General features: G+C 43.3%; 1 protein-coding gene across 1 annotated transcript in view; it reads right to left on the reverse strand.

Moving 5' to 3' along the window:
- DLST (dihydrolipoamide S-succinyltransferase) overlaps positions 1-11,670 on the reverse strand; it is a 40,639-nt gene extending 28,969 nt beyond the window's left edge. Inside the window, exons 1-7 of the mRNA XM_084842241.1 lie at positions 11,563-11,670; positions 7,139-7,172; positions 5,361-5,409; positions 3,590-3,645; positions 1,538-1,612; positions 1,152-1,207; positions 492-603 (exon numbers count right to left, since the gene is read on the reverse strand). Coding sequence (XP_084698367.1) covers positions 492-603; positions 1,152-1,207; positions 1,538-1,612; positions 3,590-3,645; positions 5,361-5,409; positions 7,139-7,172; positions 11,563-11,637 — 457 coding nt within the window. The 5' untranslated portion in view covers positions 11,638-11,670. The remainder of the gene's footprint in view (positions 1-491; positions 604-1,151; positions 1,208-1,537; positions 1,613-3,589; positions 3,646-5,360; positions 5,410-7,138; positions 7,173-11,562) is intronic.
- Positions 11,671-21,622: the final 9,952 nt, after the last annotated feature.

Consider the following 21,622-nt stretch of genomic DNA (forward strand, 5'->3'; position numbering starts at 1 on the left):
AAGGCCTCAGATTTGGCAATCTTCATTTGGGGCCATTTCTGGAAGTACTTGAGGTCACAAAACAGCAGTCACCAACCAGAAGGTAAGCAGTAAGTTCCACTGACTGTTTTAAAATTCAAGCCTCTGGAAGTCTGCTGTAGCTTCCGTGGGCACGAAAGCAGCAACTCCTTGTGAATCACATGTTCCCGCATTCCAAACTCCTCCAAAAACCTGTTTCATTTTATTTGCCTTTCAACAAGTCACAAACCTTAATGGTTTCCCACACAGCTCCTAAAACACTGCAAGACTTTAGTGTGAAGTTCTGCTGCCAGAACGAAGGAAATCAATCAAATGTGTACGATTCAGTCCAGCTACAGAACCTACATGGACATCCAGATATATTTTTTGGTGGGGGGACTGCAAAACCCATCAATTCCTAATTTAATAAGATTGGAAGCTGTGACAGTGTAGAAAAGAGAAATGACCAAGTTGGTTCTATGGCCTCGACTTACCTCCAGTTTTCCTGAGTTTAAACAATGGTGTACCTCCTTCCACTTTCCCCCCATCAGGGACCAGAAGTGCTTCAATTATTCCAGCTGCTGGAGCTGGAACCTGCACAGATGTCTGCAAATAGAGGATAAATGAGTTGCCCACTAATCATATGTAAGCAAATGGGACCAGCTCTTGAAAAGGAAAAATCCACAAATGCAATTGGCTATTTAGCAAAAGTCATGAAAATAAGCACAGCATCATGCAGATATCACACCTTGAAGAATATATATTACACTAGAAATCAACTCACTGTATGTCATCACATAAACAAAGTGAGAGTGAGTCATTTAAAAGAGATGTTCACAAGTCCAGAGTCCCTTAAGGAAGCCAGTGGTATAATGCCTGCCACCCCCATCCCCACCCCCCATACAGAGAACTGATTCATTCTCAAACTGAGAATGATGGGAGGATATGCAGCTCCCACAAAGCATAATTGAAATCAAGAATTCTTTTTCAGTCAAAAGCTAGAGTGTTAAACAATTTGGGGTATTTTATAAGTGATTGCCCCTGCTTAGGTTTTGTGACTATCCATTATTTTAGTTTGCCCATCCCTAAAGTAATAGAAGTGAATCTTCACATTGTGTGTTATAATGATAATAAAGCAACAACAGGACATTTACCTTATCTGTTTCAATCTCACATACCACTTCATCTTCTGCTACTGCATCTCCCACAGCTAAACAGAGAAAAGAAAAAAATTAAGGAGCTGTGCTCTACCATTTTCTTCAAGCATACAACAATGCCTCACAGCAAGCCTTAGTTCTTACATGTATCTTCATGACAGACTTGTAGGATCATAATAATGGGCTGGACAGGCACACCTCACGTGACTGGCCTTGTAATCTAAAACAAGTTTGATCAGCCTTTACCTACAGAATAAGAGTATCCAGTGCTTCTTTACCCAATTAGAACTTAAGCCTGTTTCCAAAACAGACCGTGTGTGTGTGTGTGTGTGTGTGTGTGTACACACACACTTATGTGACTGAGGGGAGGAGCAGCTTCTTACCTTTCTCCCACCTGACATCTCCCTCTGTGACTGATTCTGCAAATGCTGGCGTGTTCACTGTAACAAGTTCCTCTCCTGTAGAAGACACATATACATACGTATGCCGTAAAACACTTCACATTTTGTCATTTCAGACTCTGGGATATATGCGGTGCCATTTCTAGGAAGGAATATCAAGGTAATAATCACAAAGTGAAAGCAGGTACTCTCTTAAACAACCGTGCACTCTTCCTTGCAACCTTTTATACAGGGCATGGAAACTTCCAGCCAGCAGGCCGAATCTGGCCTGTGGAAGTTCTGAATTCTCCAGTGGGAGAAGGCCGCATGTAGCAAAGCCAGTTCCCGGTGGATGTGCTGGGAGGGTCATCCTCCCAATGTACCCCTTGGGGACATAAAACTGTGCCTTCCCTACATCCTCTCCCCAGGGGAAGAATGTGCAGAGCAGGCCAAGTGGCTTTGTTGCATGTGGGCCTTCTCTGAGGGGAGAAGAACCACACACAGTGAAGCTGCTTTCTGATGGACATGCTAAGAGAATCATCTTCCATATATCCACTGGGGACCAAATTATGTCATTCGGTCTGTTGAGGGCTGGGTAGGCAGTCATCTGGCCCCCAACCCAATTCTGGTTGCCTTCTCCTGCTCTTATATCTAGAACTCCCTGCAAAAACGTCTAGGTGGTGCCACCTCCCTCTCTCTCTCTCCAAACCCCAGCCTAAAATCCACCTCATTTGGATATTTTTCTCCTTCTCTCATAATTCTAGAACTTGAAAGGCACCCAATGAAATTAATCAGTAGTAGATTCAGGACAGATGAAATGAGGTAGTACATCTTTACACAATGCATAATGATTAATCACAGCTTGCTGTGTCACTCAGACCTTGAACTGTGGCTAATCTTAACTATGCTTAGTTTAAATAAGATAGCTTAAGTAACTATGGTTTCAAATTGGTTTGTTTGAAACTAACCATAGTTAATGTTAGCCACAGTTTGTCAGTCCTGATGACATGACAGAAGTGGAAGAGAAAGCTTCCAAGTTTTTCCTCTTCCCAAAGGACATTCCTGCTCATTTGTTCATTTCACAAATGATGGCTTGAAATGCAAACATGGCCATGATCACCCACACTATTGAAACATAAATTTTAAGCTGCTCAGGACAGGGGACTGTCTTTCTAGATTATAGTCTTATGCACAGCACCATTTACATTGATGTCACAGGATAATGAATAATACTTGAACTGAGACATGGGAAAAAGTTCAGAAAGCAACATAACATGCCAGAGTCCAAACTACAAAAAAGCATCACAATCAGCAGTATAAGATGCACAAATCTAATCTCCTATTACTTTGTACCCCTGCACATAGTTGTCAAGGATTCCAAGCCCTCCTGCTGAGTAGTGATGCAACAGAGACTCTGTGCAATCACAAATTCTTTTATTCTGTTAATAGCACCTCTTCGCATCTGTAGCAACTACAAAGGCTGGGAACTGTCCTCTGGGCATAATCAGCTAAATAGGACTTTTGCTAAGGGAGTTACTGAAAGCAGGGCAGTTGCCTTTCAACTAATGGACGGTTTCCCGCCATGCTCGACAGTCTTTTTCTGGGCTCCTCCCTTCAGGGATCCCTTCAGGGAGGATCCTCCTGACCCAACTGCTGATGGGCAGCCAATCTGGTGGAAAGCCCCCCAACTCCTCTCAGCTCCGCCCACTTAACTTGGAGATGAGCTCTGGCATCTGTCAATTCCAGTACTCCCTCCCACTCCGACAGAGGCCGGGTTCCCATGGAGAGGGGGGAAGACAGTCTCTGAGCCTGGCCCTCCTGCTTGATAAGCACCTGGGAAGGTTCTTCGTTGACTCCTGGAGAGCCTTGGGGAATTTCATGGCTGGGTTTCTTCTAGCTCCACCTCCAAATCTGAATCAGAGTCAGAAACCAAACCAGGGAGCCTGGACCCGATCCCAACAATAGTTTAGACAAGGCTATGTGTACTTGAGCAGAATTTGCAAGTAGAGCAGACATCCCCACATCCCGTTGGCTGCTGGTACCTCAGTTACTTACGGCACACTGTAGTGGTTCTGAAATAACGGGCAGTGAAGACACGGGAGCCATTTACCCTGGAGAGCAAGAAAGAAGAAAAAGATCAGTTGATGACAGTAGGAAGTTTATAAGTAATTCAGATTTTGTGTTTTCTCTCTTGGGTGGCTGGATGCCAATTAGCAGCCCCACCAATATTTTTAACTTGCTTGTTGGGGCATATGAGTTCATGCAGAGCACTTGAAGGAAGGGAGAGCCTATTTCTGGGGTGAACCTGAGTCAGTACCCCAGTGGTCGAAAGACATGTTAATAGAGGAAATGTAAAGACCCAACCCACACTTGCCAAAGTTGCCTTAGTGATTATTCTCATCTTTAATAAAACTGTCTGAATGGGTTACCACAGCATCACAAAAAGCCTCATTCAAGCAACTTAAGATATGCTTCCTTCACACACCCATATACAGAAGGTGCTAGGCCAGCCTTCCCCAGCCTGGTGCCCTCAAGATGTTTTGGACAACAACTCCCAGAATTCCTGACTATTAACCAAGCTGGCTGGGGCTGATGGGATTGTCCAAAACATCTGGAGGGCACCGGTTGGGGAAGGCTGCAGTAGGCAGCCCAACATGACAGACATAGCCCTGCAGCATCATTCCAACAATGAACTGTGTATTTGATACCGTTTAGTAGTACCATAGATACTTGCAGTGAGAACACTCTGTGGGTTCCCATAAAAAGGTAGCCACATACATAACCTCAGTAGTCAGCAGCCTCACCACCTGAAGCTTGGGCGGGGGCATATTTCAGTGTCAGAGTGTATGCAGAAGACCCCAGGCTCCATCCCTAGATCTTCAGTTAAAAGGATATTGGGTAGCAAGTGCTAGGAAAAACCTCTTCCTGAAATACTAGAGAGCTACCGTCAGTCAGAGTAGACAATACTGGTATAGACAGACCAATGGTCTGACAGCTTCATATATCTTCTTCCATTATTCCCTCAAAATTTTTATCAGATATTTGCAGAGATGGCACTAATGTTTACAGCAATGAGTGCTCTATTATAGCAAAAAGATGAAGAGGGTGGTAAAAGGGTCCAATTCCCTCCTTTTCCTTCAACTTCTAATCACAATGAGCCAAAGCATTTTTGATACACCCCCTAATTATGAGAACTGCAGAGTCTTTGTTTTGAAATAGCTTGGTCTGAGTTCTCATCAGAGATAGAGAGGGCAGGCTGTGAGTGTTAGTATTCAGTGTTTCTGCAATCACACAACACAAGTCTGGAATTTGGTAGTGCAGAATTAAACATCCCAAGAACCTCAGAGTTCACTGGAAAAGTTACATATTTCTAGACCTTATGGCTATGAAGATAGGATTGAAGGTGGGAGGTCTCAGAAGTCAAAGGGGGATCACGTAGGGCTTGCAGAGATCAAGATTTCAGTACCTTCCTAGACTGTTGCCTCCTCTATAACTAGCAAAATAAGCAATGAAAAATAAGAAAATACACATATTTACTTAATTCAGATTATTAAGATTGTTCAAGAATGCTGGTGCAGGATTTTTTGGGACACAGAGTATATCAACCCCTCTCTGTTACTATAATGCAGGGATGAGCTACTCCTATCATTCCTCATTATTGGTTATGTTGGCTAGGGTTGATGGGAGTTGTAGGCCAAACATCTGGAGGGCCACCAGTTGCCCACCCCTATATAATGTGACTAAGAACCAGTGATGTAGAGCTACTCCCCAACATTAATATGTTGTGGCAATTTATATATGCTGACTTTGTAAGCTGTATACTTACAAATGCTTCCTGCTGTTGGCATAAGCCAGCCCCTGGCAGCGCGACACACCTGTCAAACAGAAAATACTTCAACTAGAAATCTGGTTATCTTAGGTCACTTATTACAGTAACTTGTAGACCAAGACAAGAAGGTTTAAGTGCAATAAAAGCTAGGAAGGACAGCCGCTGATCAGCACTGGGTACAAACTTACCCTAATCCTCAACAATTTTCATGCATTTTTGTACAGGATGAAACCAGCCCCAGTATCAGAAAGCTAAGTGTTGACCAAAGAGATAGATAAGGTTAATATCTATCAGGAAATGAAGAATGTATTGGCATAAGAGTGACTCTTTCTTGAAAGGTTTTGAATATTTTAGAGACCTCCTTCCACTACCACATTTCCCCCAGAATCACTCTATTCACCTACATTTGGGAGAAATGGCTAGTTAAGTTTTCACATTCCATGACCTTCCCCACTTTAGCAAATTACTGAAAAGTTTACTACACACAATTTCTAAAATGGTAAAAGTGGCCTACAAAGAAAATCTAATTCTGTTGGAAATGCTATATGGAAGATATCAATTAAGACTACGTTATTGCATTCACTGATGAAAACACAAGAGACCTCAGATTTCAAGTAGGGAAACCAAGCAGACTTTAGTGATTGTCAAAACAGAACTGGAAAGGGAAAGACTGATGGCACATTTACAATGATAAGAGCAATGGTAAGAGCATAAAAATCCTACAAAGCACTGATTCCAACTAATTTTCCGTTCAGGTGGTAGTGATCCTAATAGAACTTATATACAGAAAAGTTACGCCAGAATGGGTCACCCCATGTGTTTTTCCAGAACAATCCCCATGAGCAAAACTCTAGATACCTGCTGGATCCACCTGAGGAATTGTTGAAGGAAAGTAACATGGGCTAATACATTCTTATACAAGTTTGCAGCATGTATGCGCTCTAGGGATGAACTCAGAAAGTCACTGTTCGAGTAGAAGCATTACATCAGAATTACCTCTAATATCTCTTGCATGCAACTTAGTGTTTTTATTTCAGCTGTATATATTTTGTGCACAGAGCATAATTCGTACAGAATCTCTCCGGCACAAACTTCACTGTAGTGAATGAATAGGAAATGCATGAGTGCTTTTTCATAATCTCTCACTTATCTAACTGGGTTCGAAAAACCCACGGTTGCCCACCTATGCATCCTAATATTTGGGCAGGAGACATGAATCATTTTATTTTTGGAAGCAGAAGTTACCAAGGAAGGTAAAAACTAGTTAATGCATCTTCTGGGTCATGATCACTTTCAATTATGCTAGCCTAGAAACAGATCTTGTTAGAGGGACTGTAGCTCATGCTTAGCATGAGCACATATAGAGCACATGCTTAGCATGCAGAGCACATGCTTAGCATGCAGAAAGTTCCAAGTTCAATTCTGACATCTCCAGGTAGGGCTGGAAACTGCCTGAAATTCTGGAGAGCCACGGCCAGTCAGTGTCGACAATACTGGGCTAAACGGACCAGTGGTCTGGCTCAGTATAAGACATCTTCCTATGTTCCTGCATGTTGGTTGATGGTTATTTACTCCACACAACTATCAGTCTTCCTCATGGAAAGATGCAGTTGGTTTCATGCTTAATGTAACCACTTCTTAAATAGCTAGTTTAAAGGAAAAAATGAAAATGGATGTTATTTTTTACTGTTGTTTCTATCCAGGTTCTGCTCGGGTTTTTCTTCTTACAGGAATTATGAAAAGCACAAGTTATTAACCTCAAATATAAGACTCACCAGGGAGTGAACGTTTCCCCTGCGGACAATTCCCCTGCCAAAGAGAAAAACGATACAATCACCAATGCAAAGAATAGTCAGGAGTAACTCAAAGTGGACTCAACTTTCCAAGGTAATCCACATTCTAAACTAGACAATAAATACACTCAGCCTCAGTAGGCCATATAATGACTACTCCTCACAACACTAGGGTGCAACTGCCCTAGTCTGCCAAAGTAAGCAGCCCCAAGTTAACACCTTACCCTTTCACAATTTTTTTTAAAAAACAGGAAAAAAGAAACCCAGACAGCCTAGTACAAGAGATCAAATTTCTTTGTCTATATGCTGCTCTTTTATGTTCACAAAATGGATAATTTTCAGTGCAATCCTGTGCATGTCTACTCAGAAGTAAGTCCCACTGAGTTCAATGGAACTTACTTCCATGTGTGTATAAGGTGTAGCCTTAATAAGGAAGGGGAGTGGGTTATTCAACCCTTATGTGTGTCTTTGTTATTTGATATGGTAGTTAAATATTCAGGTATGACTGTTACATATTGCACCAATTGTATCTTGGGTTCAAACCTCAGATGATTACTGGTATAAAGGTTTTAAAAAAACCCTCTTAAATTAGGAGGCAAAATCTTCCCTTTATCATGAAGCCTAAGAGTTTAACTCTGCAATATTTAAAGTGGAAAAAAAAGCTTTCAATGCATAGATTATATCAAGGAAGAATCCAATTTGGCACTTCTGATCCTATCAAAAGTAGGTTGTTACAATTATGTATCACCCTTGTACAAACATTTATCTCTAGAAAGCAAAATGATAATATGAATCTGGTACAGTGAAAGGTGGGGGGTTCAAATCCTTGCTCACCCATGTATGCTGTAGGCAGTTTAATAATTAAGCCTCAATCCTGTGAAATGCTAATAATCATAGCTGAGAGGAAACACACTAGATTATAAAGCTCTTTGAGTGGGATAGGATGATGACATTTTTAATCTGGCAGGAAAACTTGGTATGATCAGCTACACCAATTTCTGGGAATTAGAAGACATACTTGTTTTCAGCTAATGATGTTCGCTTCTGGCTAGTAGATAGCATGCAATCAAGAATACATAATATTCTTTACTGCATATCACAGATTGCTAGTCTTAAAAGATGGCCCAGCCCTGACATATTTCAGAAAATGAAATGTAGAATATCTAATAGTCAAAATAAGCAGAGCATAACGCAAAGAAATTGATTGGTGCAGCAGTGAATACTACTCTATCCTTCTCAGTGTACCCACCAGAACTCCTTGATGGAACTGAAGCTTCATGTTACATGGTTCCTCATTTATGTTGTATCGAACGAACAAAAATGAGATCCGCTGGTGCCTCTCATGTAACCTTTCACTAAAAGAAAATAGGGCTCATCCTGTCAAAAAAGAGATGTTCTCACTTGTGGAAGATATTGCCCTTGCATTCATGGAGTAATAGGCTCAGTTTTAAGAAAAACAACTGAAACATATGCTATAGATATACTATATTCCCAACAGGAACACCAAATGGAATATATCATCCTACATTGTATTCCTTTCGGCGCCAGGTGAAGACCTTTTTATTTTCCCAGGCATTTTAGCATTTTAGCTTTCTAAATTTTTATCTTTGCTGTTTTAAATCTGCATTTTAAACTCTTGCACCGCTGCTAGGTTTTATTGTGGTTGTATTGTTATATTGTGGTTTTAATGTTCTGTATATTTTAAATTGTTTTATTGTGTGTTGTTTGGATTTAATTTTTGTGAACCACCCAGAGAGCTTCGGCTATTGGGAGGTATAGACAGGAAATAATAAATAAATAAATAAATAAATCACGTGAGAACCCCCACCTCCCCAAAAAACTTCTCAACACACTACAGATAGCCACTGATCCCAGACTATGGCTACCCACTGTAACATGTAATCATCCACATACCCTAGATTATATGCATTCCATAGTTATGTTTGTATACACAAGTTAATTCATGTTATTCCTCTCTTTACTTCCACTATTGGAATGTCATGAATTCAAGAGAACACACATTTTGTGGCCCTAAATGGAGCAAAGTCTAAGCACTGGTTAACTGTCATTGTGACAGCAAGGAGAACAGGTAAAATATGGTACACATATAGTAAATATTTAGAATACAGGTCACAGCTCTACTCATTGTTCAAGTACATCATTAGTGGTTAAGATCTAACATGCTTAGCTATTCCTGTCAGTTGTTCCTTCTACCTACAAACAGCTTATTGATAGACTTTAGCCAGGGCTAGCCTTAAGGGTCAGTAAGCTGGGCAGTCAGTTGCCTGGGGTGCCAAGCTGAGGGGGGCATGAAGTTGAGCTGAGGGGGGCACCAATCTGAGCTCAGTCCATCTATTTTTGGAATGCACTGCTTGGTGTGAGCTAGGGTGGCACAAACTAAGTGTCTGCAACCTTTCTTTCAAGGTTCTACAGGTTGTTTGGGTGCTAGCTACAAAAACGATCTTCCTTCATTTAGCTATGAAGTATGTCTCTTTTTCAATTTCCACTTTGATGTCATTTGCACTGGGTAAATTCTGTGGAACACAGCTTTACTTTGAGGCAACCAAGCACTTAACACTTCAAATACTGTAAACACTACAAGCACTACATAAATAATAATAAAATAAAGCCATAAATTGTAAGAGATCAGCTGGATACCTTTTTGTTTATAACTTTTCTTTATTATTTTTAAAGATAAAAATAACAGATATTCTAAAATAAAGAATGTTTACCAAAGGATAGGAACTGATACAAAACAAAAAATATTATAAATAAAACCAGTAATAGTTCAGCTGTGTTGCATAGTGCACCGCCACTGCTCAGAATGTGGCTTTTCCAACTTTGGCTTGTGCAAACTGTAGCACGGTGGCTGAGTGATCAAGCAACGTCATTCTGGATGAAGATCACACCTACACCAGGCCCCATAAATCCTTTGGGTGGTCCTGCAAAACTCACTATGGGGGTGGGGGGCACCAAAGGCACTCTTCACCCAGGGCACTATTTATCCTAGGACTGGCCCTCTCCCCAAAAGGTTCAACAGTGAGTTCAGCAGCAACACAAAGAGCTCTTCTACTAGGTGGAATAGTCTCTTGCACCAATATTGCTTTCTATACATTCCTTCTTTGTTTCACTGATACTGAAATCTAAGTTTCTCATCTTACCTAATCATTCAATTCCATAACTTTGAATTCATCTTGCGTTCCTGCTTTTATTTTTACAGAACAATCCCAAATTGTCCATAGCTTGGTTCTCTCCTCTGACATACAAAACAGCATGCTTAGCCTCGCAATGCCTTCATCCTTTGTTCTTTAAGATACAGCAACCAACATTTCCTTCCCTGAACCCCCCCACCCTCCATTCTTTGTTGAAGTTCTTTCAGTGATGTTTTAGTTAGGGTGTTTGATCAAAGTCGAATGAATACCTTCTGCTACACCCTGGCAGGTATTTTGCTTTTTCTTATCACTTCCCAGAATATAAAAATCATAGCAATTCCTCTATTTTGAACAGAATAAAAAATGAGAAAGAAAAAAAACACTGGTAGCCAGAATTAATTGCAGTTAATGAGGATGCTGCCACTGGCAAGAACTGCTAAGCTGAAAGGAGCTTTAATGAGACAATGGAAATCTGTCTTGAAGACATTACTACACAAATACAAAACTAGGTTGACACTGTAATAATTTGCAACAGTGCAATACTGGTGAGGATCATTAACGAAGATCCCGTTACACATACTTTATATAGAATAGAGAAAACAGATCAGCAGTGTTTACTTCTATATTAAGGCAGGTTACACCAGCTTTGCGTTTAGGAGGGGGAAGGGCTTCGTTTGCAAACACCCACGGTGCAAGGGCAATTAGGGTCACGCCGGCATAACTAATCTTTACTAAACTCGGGTGTAACAAGAAGGCCACTTCTGCATGCAGGGACACGTACGAGCGCGCGCGCTTCCACACGAGCACATATTCCCGACGAGCGAATATGTCACTGGGGACTTCAACCTTCAGAGCCACCTTCACGCCAGGCCGGTTCCCCGCCCCGATCCAGCCTTGCAGCACCCCCAACACATCCAAGAGCCTCCCAAACACAGACTTCGCCTCCAGCCCGACTTGCCTCAACCTAAGAAAAGAGTGCGCTGGCCGGGGCGTGGAGCCACCGAGAGGCACCCCGGTTATAAGAGGAGCCGCCGCCGCCGCCCGTCCCCAACACTCCGCTTGGGGGCTTCAGTCACTCACGGGCTGGAGAGAGGATGGGAAGGCAGCCCCCGGCCGCGACTGTGGCCGCTCCCCTCTGCGGTCCTTGTCCCCCCGCCCCGCGTCCCCCCGTTGCCCTTGGCGCCCGTCTGCCCGCCCGCCGCCGGCCCCGGTAGCTGCCCTCCTCCCAGCCTTCCATTCTTCCCCGGGAGGTACCTGCCGAACGACGCAGAGCGAGCGGCCGAGCACCCGGTTCAGGCAACGAGCCCGGGCCAGCGAGAGGAACAGCATCGCGGCGGCAATAGGATGAGCCCCAGGGCGCACACCGGAACCAGGCCCGGCAGAGGCCGGATACGGCCTGGGATTGACCAACTGTAGCTAGCGGCGGGGCACGGCGAAGTGGGCCGTACCAATTGGGACTAACCGAGGCAGAAAGGAAGAAACGGGCCAGGGGAGGAAAGGTGATGCTGAGCCGAGCCATCCTGAGGACGGGATAGGGAGGAACAGAGGGAACCGGCGTAGACTTATAAATGAGACACACACAAAGCGTTTGTCCTCCGAGTTCACACAGAACGCCATTTTTGGTCTCCATCTGAGCAAAAGTGAAAGCTCGCTGCCCATAGGACACAGTGGAAAAAGCAGCGTATTTCCCCGCGACTTCACCCCCCCCGCCCCCCGAAGCTGCAAAAAAAAAAAAGAACAGTTCGTGCTTTTTCTAACTCAGGACTTGTATAGCGTACAATGTCTCTATGTGAAATAGAGTTTTCACTTCCGCTTCGGAGGAGAAAAAAATCCTGATGAAGATTCTTCTTGACACTAAGGGCGCAATCCTATGCATGTTTAGCAGAAGAAAGTCCTAAAACTCCCAGCATTACCCAGCCAGTATGGCTGGTTGGGGAATGCTTGGAGTTGTAGGACTTTCTGCTGTCTAAACATGCACAGGATTGCGCCCTAACTCCCTACAGCCTTTTGCTATCTCTGTCGCCTGCAGATCCATAGAATCATAATATAGTAGGGTTGGAAGGGGGCCTACAAGACCATCGAGTCCGACCCCCTGCTCAATGCAGGAATCCAAGTCGAGGCATCCCCAACAGATGGCTGTCCAGCCTCATTTTGAATGCCTCCAGTGTGGGAGAGTCCACCACCTCCCTAGGTAATTGGTTCCATTGTTGTATTGCTCTAACAGTCATGATGTTGTTCCGGATGTTCAGCCGGAATCTGGCTTCCTGTCACTTGAGCCCATTCTTCCGTGTCCTGCACTCTGGGATGATCAAGAAGAGATCCTGGCCTTCCTCTCTGTGACAACCTTTCAAGTACTTGAAGAGCGCTGTCATATCTCCCCTCGGTCTTCTCTTCCCAAGGCTAAACATGCCCAGTTCTTTCAGTCTCTCCTCATAGGGCTTTGTTTCCAGCCCCCTGATCATCTTTGTTATCCTCCTCTGAACCCTCTCCAGTTTGTCTGCATCCTTCTTAAAGTGTGGTGCCCAAAACTGGACACAGTACTCCAGATGAGGTCTAACCAGTGCTGAGTAGAGGGGAACTAGTACTTCCCGGGATTTGGAAACTATGCTTCTATTAATGCAGCCCAAAATAGCATTTGCCTTTTTTGCAGCCACATCACATTGTTGGCTCATCTTCAGCTTGTGATCGACAACAATTCCAAGATCCTTCTCATTTGTTGTGTTGTTGAGCCACGTGTCCATCTTGTAACTGTGCATTTGGTTACTTTTTCCTAGGTGCAGAACTTGGCATTTATCCCTATTAAATGTCATTCTGTTGTTTTCTGCCCAGCGCTCCAGTCAATCCAGAACACTTTGAATTTTGTTTCTGTCTTCCAAGGTATTAGCTATCCCGCCCAATTTTGTGTCATCTGCAAATCTGATCAGTGTTCCCTGCACCTCCTCCTCCAAGTCATTAATAAAAAGGTTGGAAGAGCACTAGGCCCAGGACTGAGCCCAGGACTGAGCCCTGCAGTAGCCTGCTCATTACCTCTCCCCAGTTGGAGAAGATTCCATTGATAAGCACTCTTTGAGTCTGATTCTGTAGCCAACTGTGGATCCACCAGATCGTTGTTTCATCTAGCCCACTTTGAGCTAGTTTGCTCATCAGGGTATCATGGGGCACTTTGTCAAAAGCTTTGCTGAAGTTGAGGTATATTATGTCCACAGCATTCCCACAGTCCACAAGGGAGGTGACCTGATCCAAAACTGAGATCAGATTCGTCAGGCAGGATTTGTTCTTGACAAATCCATGTTGGCTTCGAGTAATCACGGCATTGTTGTCAAGGTGCTCCCAGATGGATTGCTTTATGATCTGCTCCAGAATTTTCCCAGGGATTGATGTCAGACTGACTCGTCCATCGTTCCCAGGTTCCTCCTTTTTACCCTTTTTGAAGATAGGGACAACATTAGCCCTCCTCCAGTCATCTGGCACTTCACCCGTCCTCCATGATTTCTCAAAGACAATAGACAGTGGTTCTGAGAGCTCTTCTGCCAGATCCTTTATTACTCTAGGATGCAGTTCATCTGGCCCTGGAGATTTGAACTCATTCAAGGTAATTGAGTGTTCCTTGACCATATACCTATCGATCTCAAGCTGCAATCCTGCCCCTTCAGCCTGTACTTCACCTTTGCCAGGGGGGTCATCGACCCTCTTTTGGGAGAAGACTGAGCCAAAGTAGGAATTGAGCACCTCTGCCTTTTCTTTGTCAACCACCATTTCTTTCTTCTGTCTTTTACTATGCACATATCCGAAGAAAGCCTTTTTGTTGTTTTTAGCATCCCTCGCTAACCTCAGTTCGTTCTCGGCTTTAGCCTGCCTGATGCCATCCCTGCAATTCTGTGTTACCTACCTGTGCTCTTCCTTTGTTGTTTGGCCTTCCTTTCACTTCCTATATGTGTGCTTTTTTGTTTTCAGGTCATCTCTAAGCTTTTTGTGAAGCCACATTGGCTTCTTCTGTTGTCTTCCACCTTTTCTTCTTGTTGGAATTGTTTGTAATTGTGCCTTTAGAATTCCTTTTCTAAAAATTCCCACCCATCTTGGACTCCTTTTCTCATTAGAGTCGCTTGCCATGGGACCTTACTTATCATTGTTCTGAGTTTATGAAAATCGGCTTTCCTAAAATCCAGGGTACGCGTTTGGCTACACTTGGCTTTTGCTTCCGTTAGAACCAAGAACTCAAGTATAACATGGTCGTTTTCCCCCAGAGTTCAGGTAACTGCTACTTGATCCACTAAGTCATCTCTGTTGGTTAGGATCAAGTCAAGGATAGCTGATCCTCTATTTCCTTCCTTTACTTTCGGTAGGAGGAAGTTATCTGCCACGCAAGTCAGGAATTTCGTGGAGGGGCCATGTTTTGCAGAATTTGTCTCCCAACAAATATCGGGGAAATTGAAGTCTCCCATTATTACTACATCATGCTTCCTTGAAACCTTGGTTATTTGCTTTTCAAAAGTTTCATCCTCGTCTTCTCCTTGATTGGGGGGCCGGTAGTAGACTCCAACCACCATGTTCCTTTTATTCTTTGCTCCATTTTTTTAAACCCAGATGCTCTCGATGGGGCTCCAAGTAGTCCTTTAGTTCTTTCTCACACAGAACTTTGCACATCCAGTTACTCTAGCTGGATACGCTCCCACTTTTCACAAACTGATATAGCCACAAGTCATACCGAGAACATAAGAAGGGCCTTGCTGCATAAGACATCATGTTGAACTAGGTTACTAGTGTCCAGGTCTTTATCTCCACAAAAGTTTGAAACAGAAAGTCAATCAGTAAACTTAATAAGAAACTAAAATTGACATGTCCTTGCCTGCACCCCAAAATAAGCTTTGGACTGCACCATATCATATATCTCCATGACTGGGGGACTGTCTCCTTCAAGATCCACAATAATTCTTGCCAATCAAAATTTGATTTTGTGCAACGTTAATATGTTACTATCCCAGATGACAATAACAAATAAAGAGTTGGGAGTATGCATCACACAATAAGCTGCGGGCCACCCGAAACGATACACCCATACCTCCAGGAGAGTGTTCTCTACGAGAAGGTATTGAATCGTGTCCGGTCTGACACTGAGTTTCAGTGGAGGCTGAGTTTGTAAATAAAGTAATCTTCCAATTCTTTCGCCCTGGAAGGAGACAAACTCTGAAAAAGCTACCCAAAGAGTCCCACCATTATTGGAAAAAGAGAGCACCAGTAGAGTTAAACATAGGCCACTGATAAAATGTTGGATCGGCATGTGGAACAGACTGCTTTCTCATTTGATTTCAGTCAGGGGCTCAGTCTTTTTCAGTCCCATTTCTTCCCTTGGCAGTAAGATAATAGTGACCAATATCAGGATTGCTGTGGAAATGAATATATATGGGAATGTTGTCTGCCCTCGATCTGTCAGTGTATAAATCTCACGAATATCAGATGGTTAGGCATCATATATATCTTCTTGCTTACATGATGCGTATAGTAACTCAGTATGTGTGAAGTGAGTTGGGACTGAATTTGCCCTGGGACTGCAGAACAGAAGGGAAGCACACACTGGCACTTGCTATCAGCCAGGGGACCAAGGGAGGCTGCACCCACTGCCTCCCAGATAGAGCATCATGGCAAGGGGGAGACCACCCTGGCCCCATCCATCATCCAGAGGAGGAGCAGCTGCAGGGAGCTTGCTTACTCCCTCCCTGGTGGAAAAAGCAGTCAGCATCAACTGCCAGTTGCCCTGGGACTGCAGAGCTGAAAAGAATACTCTGGCCTGGAGAGGAAGACAAAGGGTTGATGGGTTGTGTTTATATATTATATTAATTAATTTATATTTTTATACCACCCCATAGCCGAAGCTCTCTGGGCGGTTTACAAAAGTTAAAACAATATATGTGTGTGTTATTACAATTTACTGTGAGCCACTTTGAGGATCACTCAATTGAAAGGCGGGAGATAAATCTTCAAATCAAATAAGTAAATAAATGCAGTTAAAACTAAGCAATGCAGTTTGCCTAATCAAGATTGTAGCAGAGGCCTTCTAATTTGCTCTTTGTTCCTTTTCCTTTGTAGTGCATGCTGCAGGATACTGGCAGGGACGACAACAACTGCTCTTGGGTTTATCTGAGACACTAGTCATGCCTGGCCTACTTCCCTCCAATGCAATTCAGGCCTGATCTGAGGTAACCTTGCCCACACGAAGCCTTATGAATATACTCTGCTTTGGCTAGACTAGACTTGAAGGAGAGTTAAAGTGGTTGGAAAGAGGAATTCTTGCTCGTTGTGTGGCCACTTATCCCACGTTTGCCTCTGGTAAATAGGTTTTACAGGTTTTTGTATTGTTTCAAAAACTGCAAAACTTGTATGACCATGGCATAAAATAAATATGTGTATATGCCATGGGAAGTGATTCTTCTCTCAAGCTACTTACAATTAACAACTCTCTTCAGAACTATGTGTCCGTAGCCTTCCTATGCACTGGAAAGGCCATGAATATAGGGGAGATGTCTTTAACTGGACCTGACCCATGCATCTCTCTTTTTGCATATTCATGGACTTCCTCAGGCTGGTTGGCTGCTCTTGACCTCCCTCACACCCCTATCTGTGACTGTGGTGCAGTGCTTAGAGGGATCTTTCATGACAACATCAGTGATTCAGTGCCCGCTTTCTCATTCAACAGCGGTCTTCAGATGCTTTGAAAGCCCAGAGTGGCATACTTACCTATGACAGCCAAGGTGAGTATTCTGCCTCTTGGAACACAAGAGAAGAATCTCAGCGGTTAGTGCTGGGTAGTCTGTCCATGGGGAAGTATTGTGATTTCCCCCCACCTTAAAAGTTTAAAGTTGTGGACTTTTGCTAGGAAGTAGAAGCACCTTGTTTTAAAATATCTCTTTGATAATATCTCTTTATCATGCAATTCTTTTTCAATGTTGTTCCTTTTTAATATCTTTCTAATTGCAGTTTGGAGGTATGTAAAAGCATCTTTCATCATTTTGGTAGTGTCTGATTGTTTGCGGTGTTTGGGAAGGATTAAAGGGACTGGGTCGATAACCAGCTATTTGGTATGTGCCTCGGAAAGATTCAGAAACTGCTCAGGAGTGATGCATGAAATTCCGAGGACCCCTTTTGAGGGAATCTTTTTTGAGGGATGTTGTTTTGCATCGAATATCAAATTGTTTTGGTATCTTGGGGGAATGTCTTACTGTTGGATGACTTAGGATGAGTGGAAGGTTCAGCTGTTTGGTGAAGCGCTCATGGGGGAGCTTCCAGAAATATTTTCCCACTGTATTCTGAGGAACTTTATTTATGACTTTATATTGTTTTTGTAAAGGTTTTCTATACAACACTATGAGGATGCAGATGTTTTTTAATCAAAACAACACAGCAGGTGGGCATGCTTGCACTGGCACAAATTTGCAGACTGAATCTGTATAGGACATACTCTGATGCACATCTCACCCAATTCAGCATTGGCAAATGAACTGTAGACAGAGGCGTTTAGGAGGCCAGCATGCAAGGACAGTTGAATAATAGAGAATAAGCCTGATTTTCACTGAAAATACTTACAAGTTTCTAGTTATTCTGGTTGTAAAGAAAATTTGGAAGTGTGTGTACTGTGCCTACGGAGATGTCAGAAACCAAGGGCTCCCATTGGTCAGGAGTTGGGGTGCCGGGGCCCCGCACAGGTCTTTGTCTCTCTTCCTCAGCTAGTATTTCCTCTTCTGCTCCCTTTGCTGCATATCCATCCCTCATGCCTGTTCATTTCCCGCCTTCCAGACTCAGCACTACTGCCCTTTCTTTCAGCTTACTTTCCAAACTGGTCCTTGGAAAGTTGCTTACAGAAGGTGTGTAAAACAGGTGGGCTTTGGAGTCTGAGTCAAGCCATTCAGGCTCTTAGTCCGGCTGTGTTAGTGCAGCAGACACTGGGTGATTCCAGATAAGGCTTTTGTTGTGCAATAGCCCTGCCTCGTTCATGGAATTTTACAGCGTGGTGGTGGCCCAGACATGGTCATCTTCCATTTCTAGCTGTCCTGTCATTTCCTGCTCCTTCTTTAGCCTTTTTTTTTACCAGAAATAAATCTGTTAAGGAGGAAAAGATGGAATAGCGGCACGGTGCCTTTTGTTTGGTAGTGCTATAACCCCTCTGTCTGGAAGCATCCATGGTATGCACTAAAACAACATTTCAAAATTTGATAAGATGTCCAGTTTTGGAAAGGGGACGAGCTTGAGAGGATAACTATGTTAATGAAAAACAGTCTGGTAGATAAATCTTTACAATAAAGGGCTAAAAGAACTGGATGGTTTTAGTCAGGAGAAAAAAAAAGGGGGGGGGGAGAAAAGTATTGATGAGTTTCAAGACACATTAGTGCCTGAAGTAGAAAATCCAAATGGCAACCCCCTCTCCCACTACTACTAATGAGTGTCAGGAACAACATACTGGGAAAGTCTCTGCAAGCGGCATAATACACATTACCCTGTACTTTACTGTAACTAAGCCAAATTACATGTAATTGAAATAGCCATATATTCTTCCTGTTACTACCCAGGCCTCCATCTCCACCCCCCTGGTTGTTTTCCTGTGTCTAGTTTAGATTGTAAGCCTCTTGGCTTATGGACCCGTCATACCTTTTTTCTGTACACCAGCATGCACACAAATGGCACTATATAATAAATCAGGGGTGCAGAACCTCTTTCAGCCCAAGGCCCAAATTCCATTTCACAGAAGTTCTCGGGGGGGGGGGGCATGCCAGCAGTGGGCAGGGTTGAAAGCAAAGGGATGGACCCAAAATACCAGCATATTTTAGCTTAATATTATTTATTTATTGAATTTATTAAACACCTCATAAAATAAATTTCTCTAGGCATTCTACAATAATGATAAAAAATACCACTTAAAGTTCTTACTGACAGGAACAAAGTCTTAGGAGAGGCATTTCAACCTTTCAGAATGGGGGAAAGCTGCACAAAAGCCGAGAAATAACCAAATGATCGGCAGTTGGGGAACAGGGGGTGTGGCATCAGGGGAAGGGGGCGTGGCCATCTGGGGAACCCTGGAGAGCTGGATTGGGACCCATGGAGGGCCAAATTTGGCCCCTGGGCCCGAGGTTCTGCACCCCTATAATAAATATGTATGCATGTATGTATGTATGAATAAATAGATAAGTGGGAGCCATAAAGCGTATTGCTGTGTTTCCACAGGAGAACGTTCTGGTGGATTGTGCCCCGTGACCCAGATACGTTTGTCTCCTGCTCTGCCACTCTAATAGCACTCTGAACCTGCCATCTGAGGCAGTTGCCCTAGTGGTTGTAATAGGGCTCCTCAAATAGGCAAAAGAGTGTCAGAAACAAGGAAAGGAGGGCACCCACCTTCCACTATATACACTGAAGAAAGGATACAAATCTGTGGTTTGATAGGAGAGATTTTAGTTAAATGCTAGGAAATCCATTCTTAGAACAGTTCAGCAATGTCAAAGGCTGCTTCTAGAAAGGCAGTTGCTAGTGATACCAATCAAAAGACTTTGTGCAGCTATGTCCTCCTTCCCTCCTTAACAGATATTCTCTGATAAGAAAAAGGATGGAAGAAGTGCTGGGAAAACATGGGAGGGTTAGAAGTGGAAGATGATGTCATTTGGATCCCCTGTAAAACTCCATGAATGAGGCAGAGCAATTGCACAATTAAAGCCGCATCTGGAAGCACCCATAGGCTGATGGGAAGTTGTAGAACCTCTTTTTGGGGATGTGTTCTTGACAGAATATATTAACAATGTAATTATATTACATTGCTGAGAGACTAGCAATTTTTGGATTCCCCTCTCTTTGAAATTGTTTCCATTCTAGCTGGTCATGATAAGAAGACCAACAACTTCTGGCTCCATTACAGACATTACAGCATTAGATCTGCATTACAACACGTCATTATAAGAACCATATAACCTTAAGAACTGGTACCTGAGTTTTCTTGTTTTCCTTTTCCCTCTCCATCCCCTTTTCCTTTTGTGTCATGCCTTTTTAGACTGTAAAAATATGAGGGCAGCAACTGCCTCATATTCCTTGATCTGTAAGCCCCTCTGGGAGCCTTTCTGGCTGAAAAGCAGGTTATAAGTGCTTTAAATAAATACTACCCTGTGGGAGGGTATAAAATGTTACCCTTCCAACTCTATGGTTTCATGATTCCTGGATACCAGAGTTTTCCCTAGATAGACTGTTGTATTTGAATAGAGATGTCAGAATACAGGAAAGAGTTGTTTCCTTGCATATAGAACAGGGTGCAGCCCCCAAGGCCTTTACTGCACCCCCACAAGGGTGCCCTGACATAAGAACATAAGAAGAGCCATGCTGGATCAGACCAAGGGTCCATCTACTTCAGCATTCTGTTCACACAGCAGCCAACCAGCTGTCGACCAGGAACCCACAAGCAGGACATGAGTGCAAAAGCACCCTCCCACCCATGTTCCCTAGCAGCTGGTGCACATAGGCTCACTGCATCTGGTACTGGAGGTAGCACGTAGCCATCAAGACGACTAGCCATTGATAGCTTTTTCCTCCAGGAATTTGTCCAACACCCTTTTAAAGCCATCCAAATCAGTGGCCATCACTACACCCTGTGGTAGAGAATTCCATAGTTTAACTATGCGCTGTGTGAAGAAGTACTTCCTTTTATCTGTCCTGAATCTCCCACCAGTCAGCTTCATGGGATGACCCCAGGTTCTAGTATTTTGAGAGAGGGGGAAAAATGTCGCCCTATCCACATTCTCCACACCATGCATAATTTTGTAGACCTCTGTCATGTTTCCTCTTACCCTCCTTTTTTGCAAGCTAAACAATCCCAACTGTTGTAACCTTCTCTCATAGGGGAGATGCTCCAGCCCTTTGATCATTTTAGTTGCCTTTTTCTGCACCTTTTCCAGCTCGACAATATCTTTTTTGAGGTGTGGTGACCAGAACTGTACACAGTATTCCAAGTGTGGTTGCACCACAGATTTGTATAGGGGGAGTATGGTATTGGCAGTTTTATTCTCAGTTCCTTTTCTAATTATGCCTAACATGGAGTTTGCCTTTTTTTACAGTGGCTGCACACTGGGTGCAGTGCTCAATCTTCATTGAGCTGTTCACTACAACCCCAAGATCTCTTTCCTGGTCAGTTACCGCTAGCTCAGGTCCCATCAGGCTATACTTGAAGTTGGGATTTTTTGCCCCAACGTGCATCACTTTACACTTGCTTACATTGAACCGCATTTGTCATTTAGATGCCCATTCTCCCAGTGTGGAGAGATCCTTTCACAGCTCTTCACAATCCCTTTTG

This window comes from Heloderma suspectum, chromosome 1 (assembly GCF_057233095.1).
Source record: "Heloderma suspectum isolate Gila_16-S chromosome 1, 16-S_ref, whole genome shotgun sequence".
Lineage (NCBI taxonomy): Eukaryota > Metazoa > Chordata > Lepidosauria > Squamata > Helodermatidae > Heloderma > Heloderma suspectum.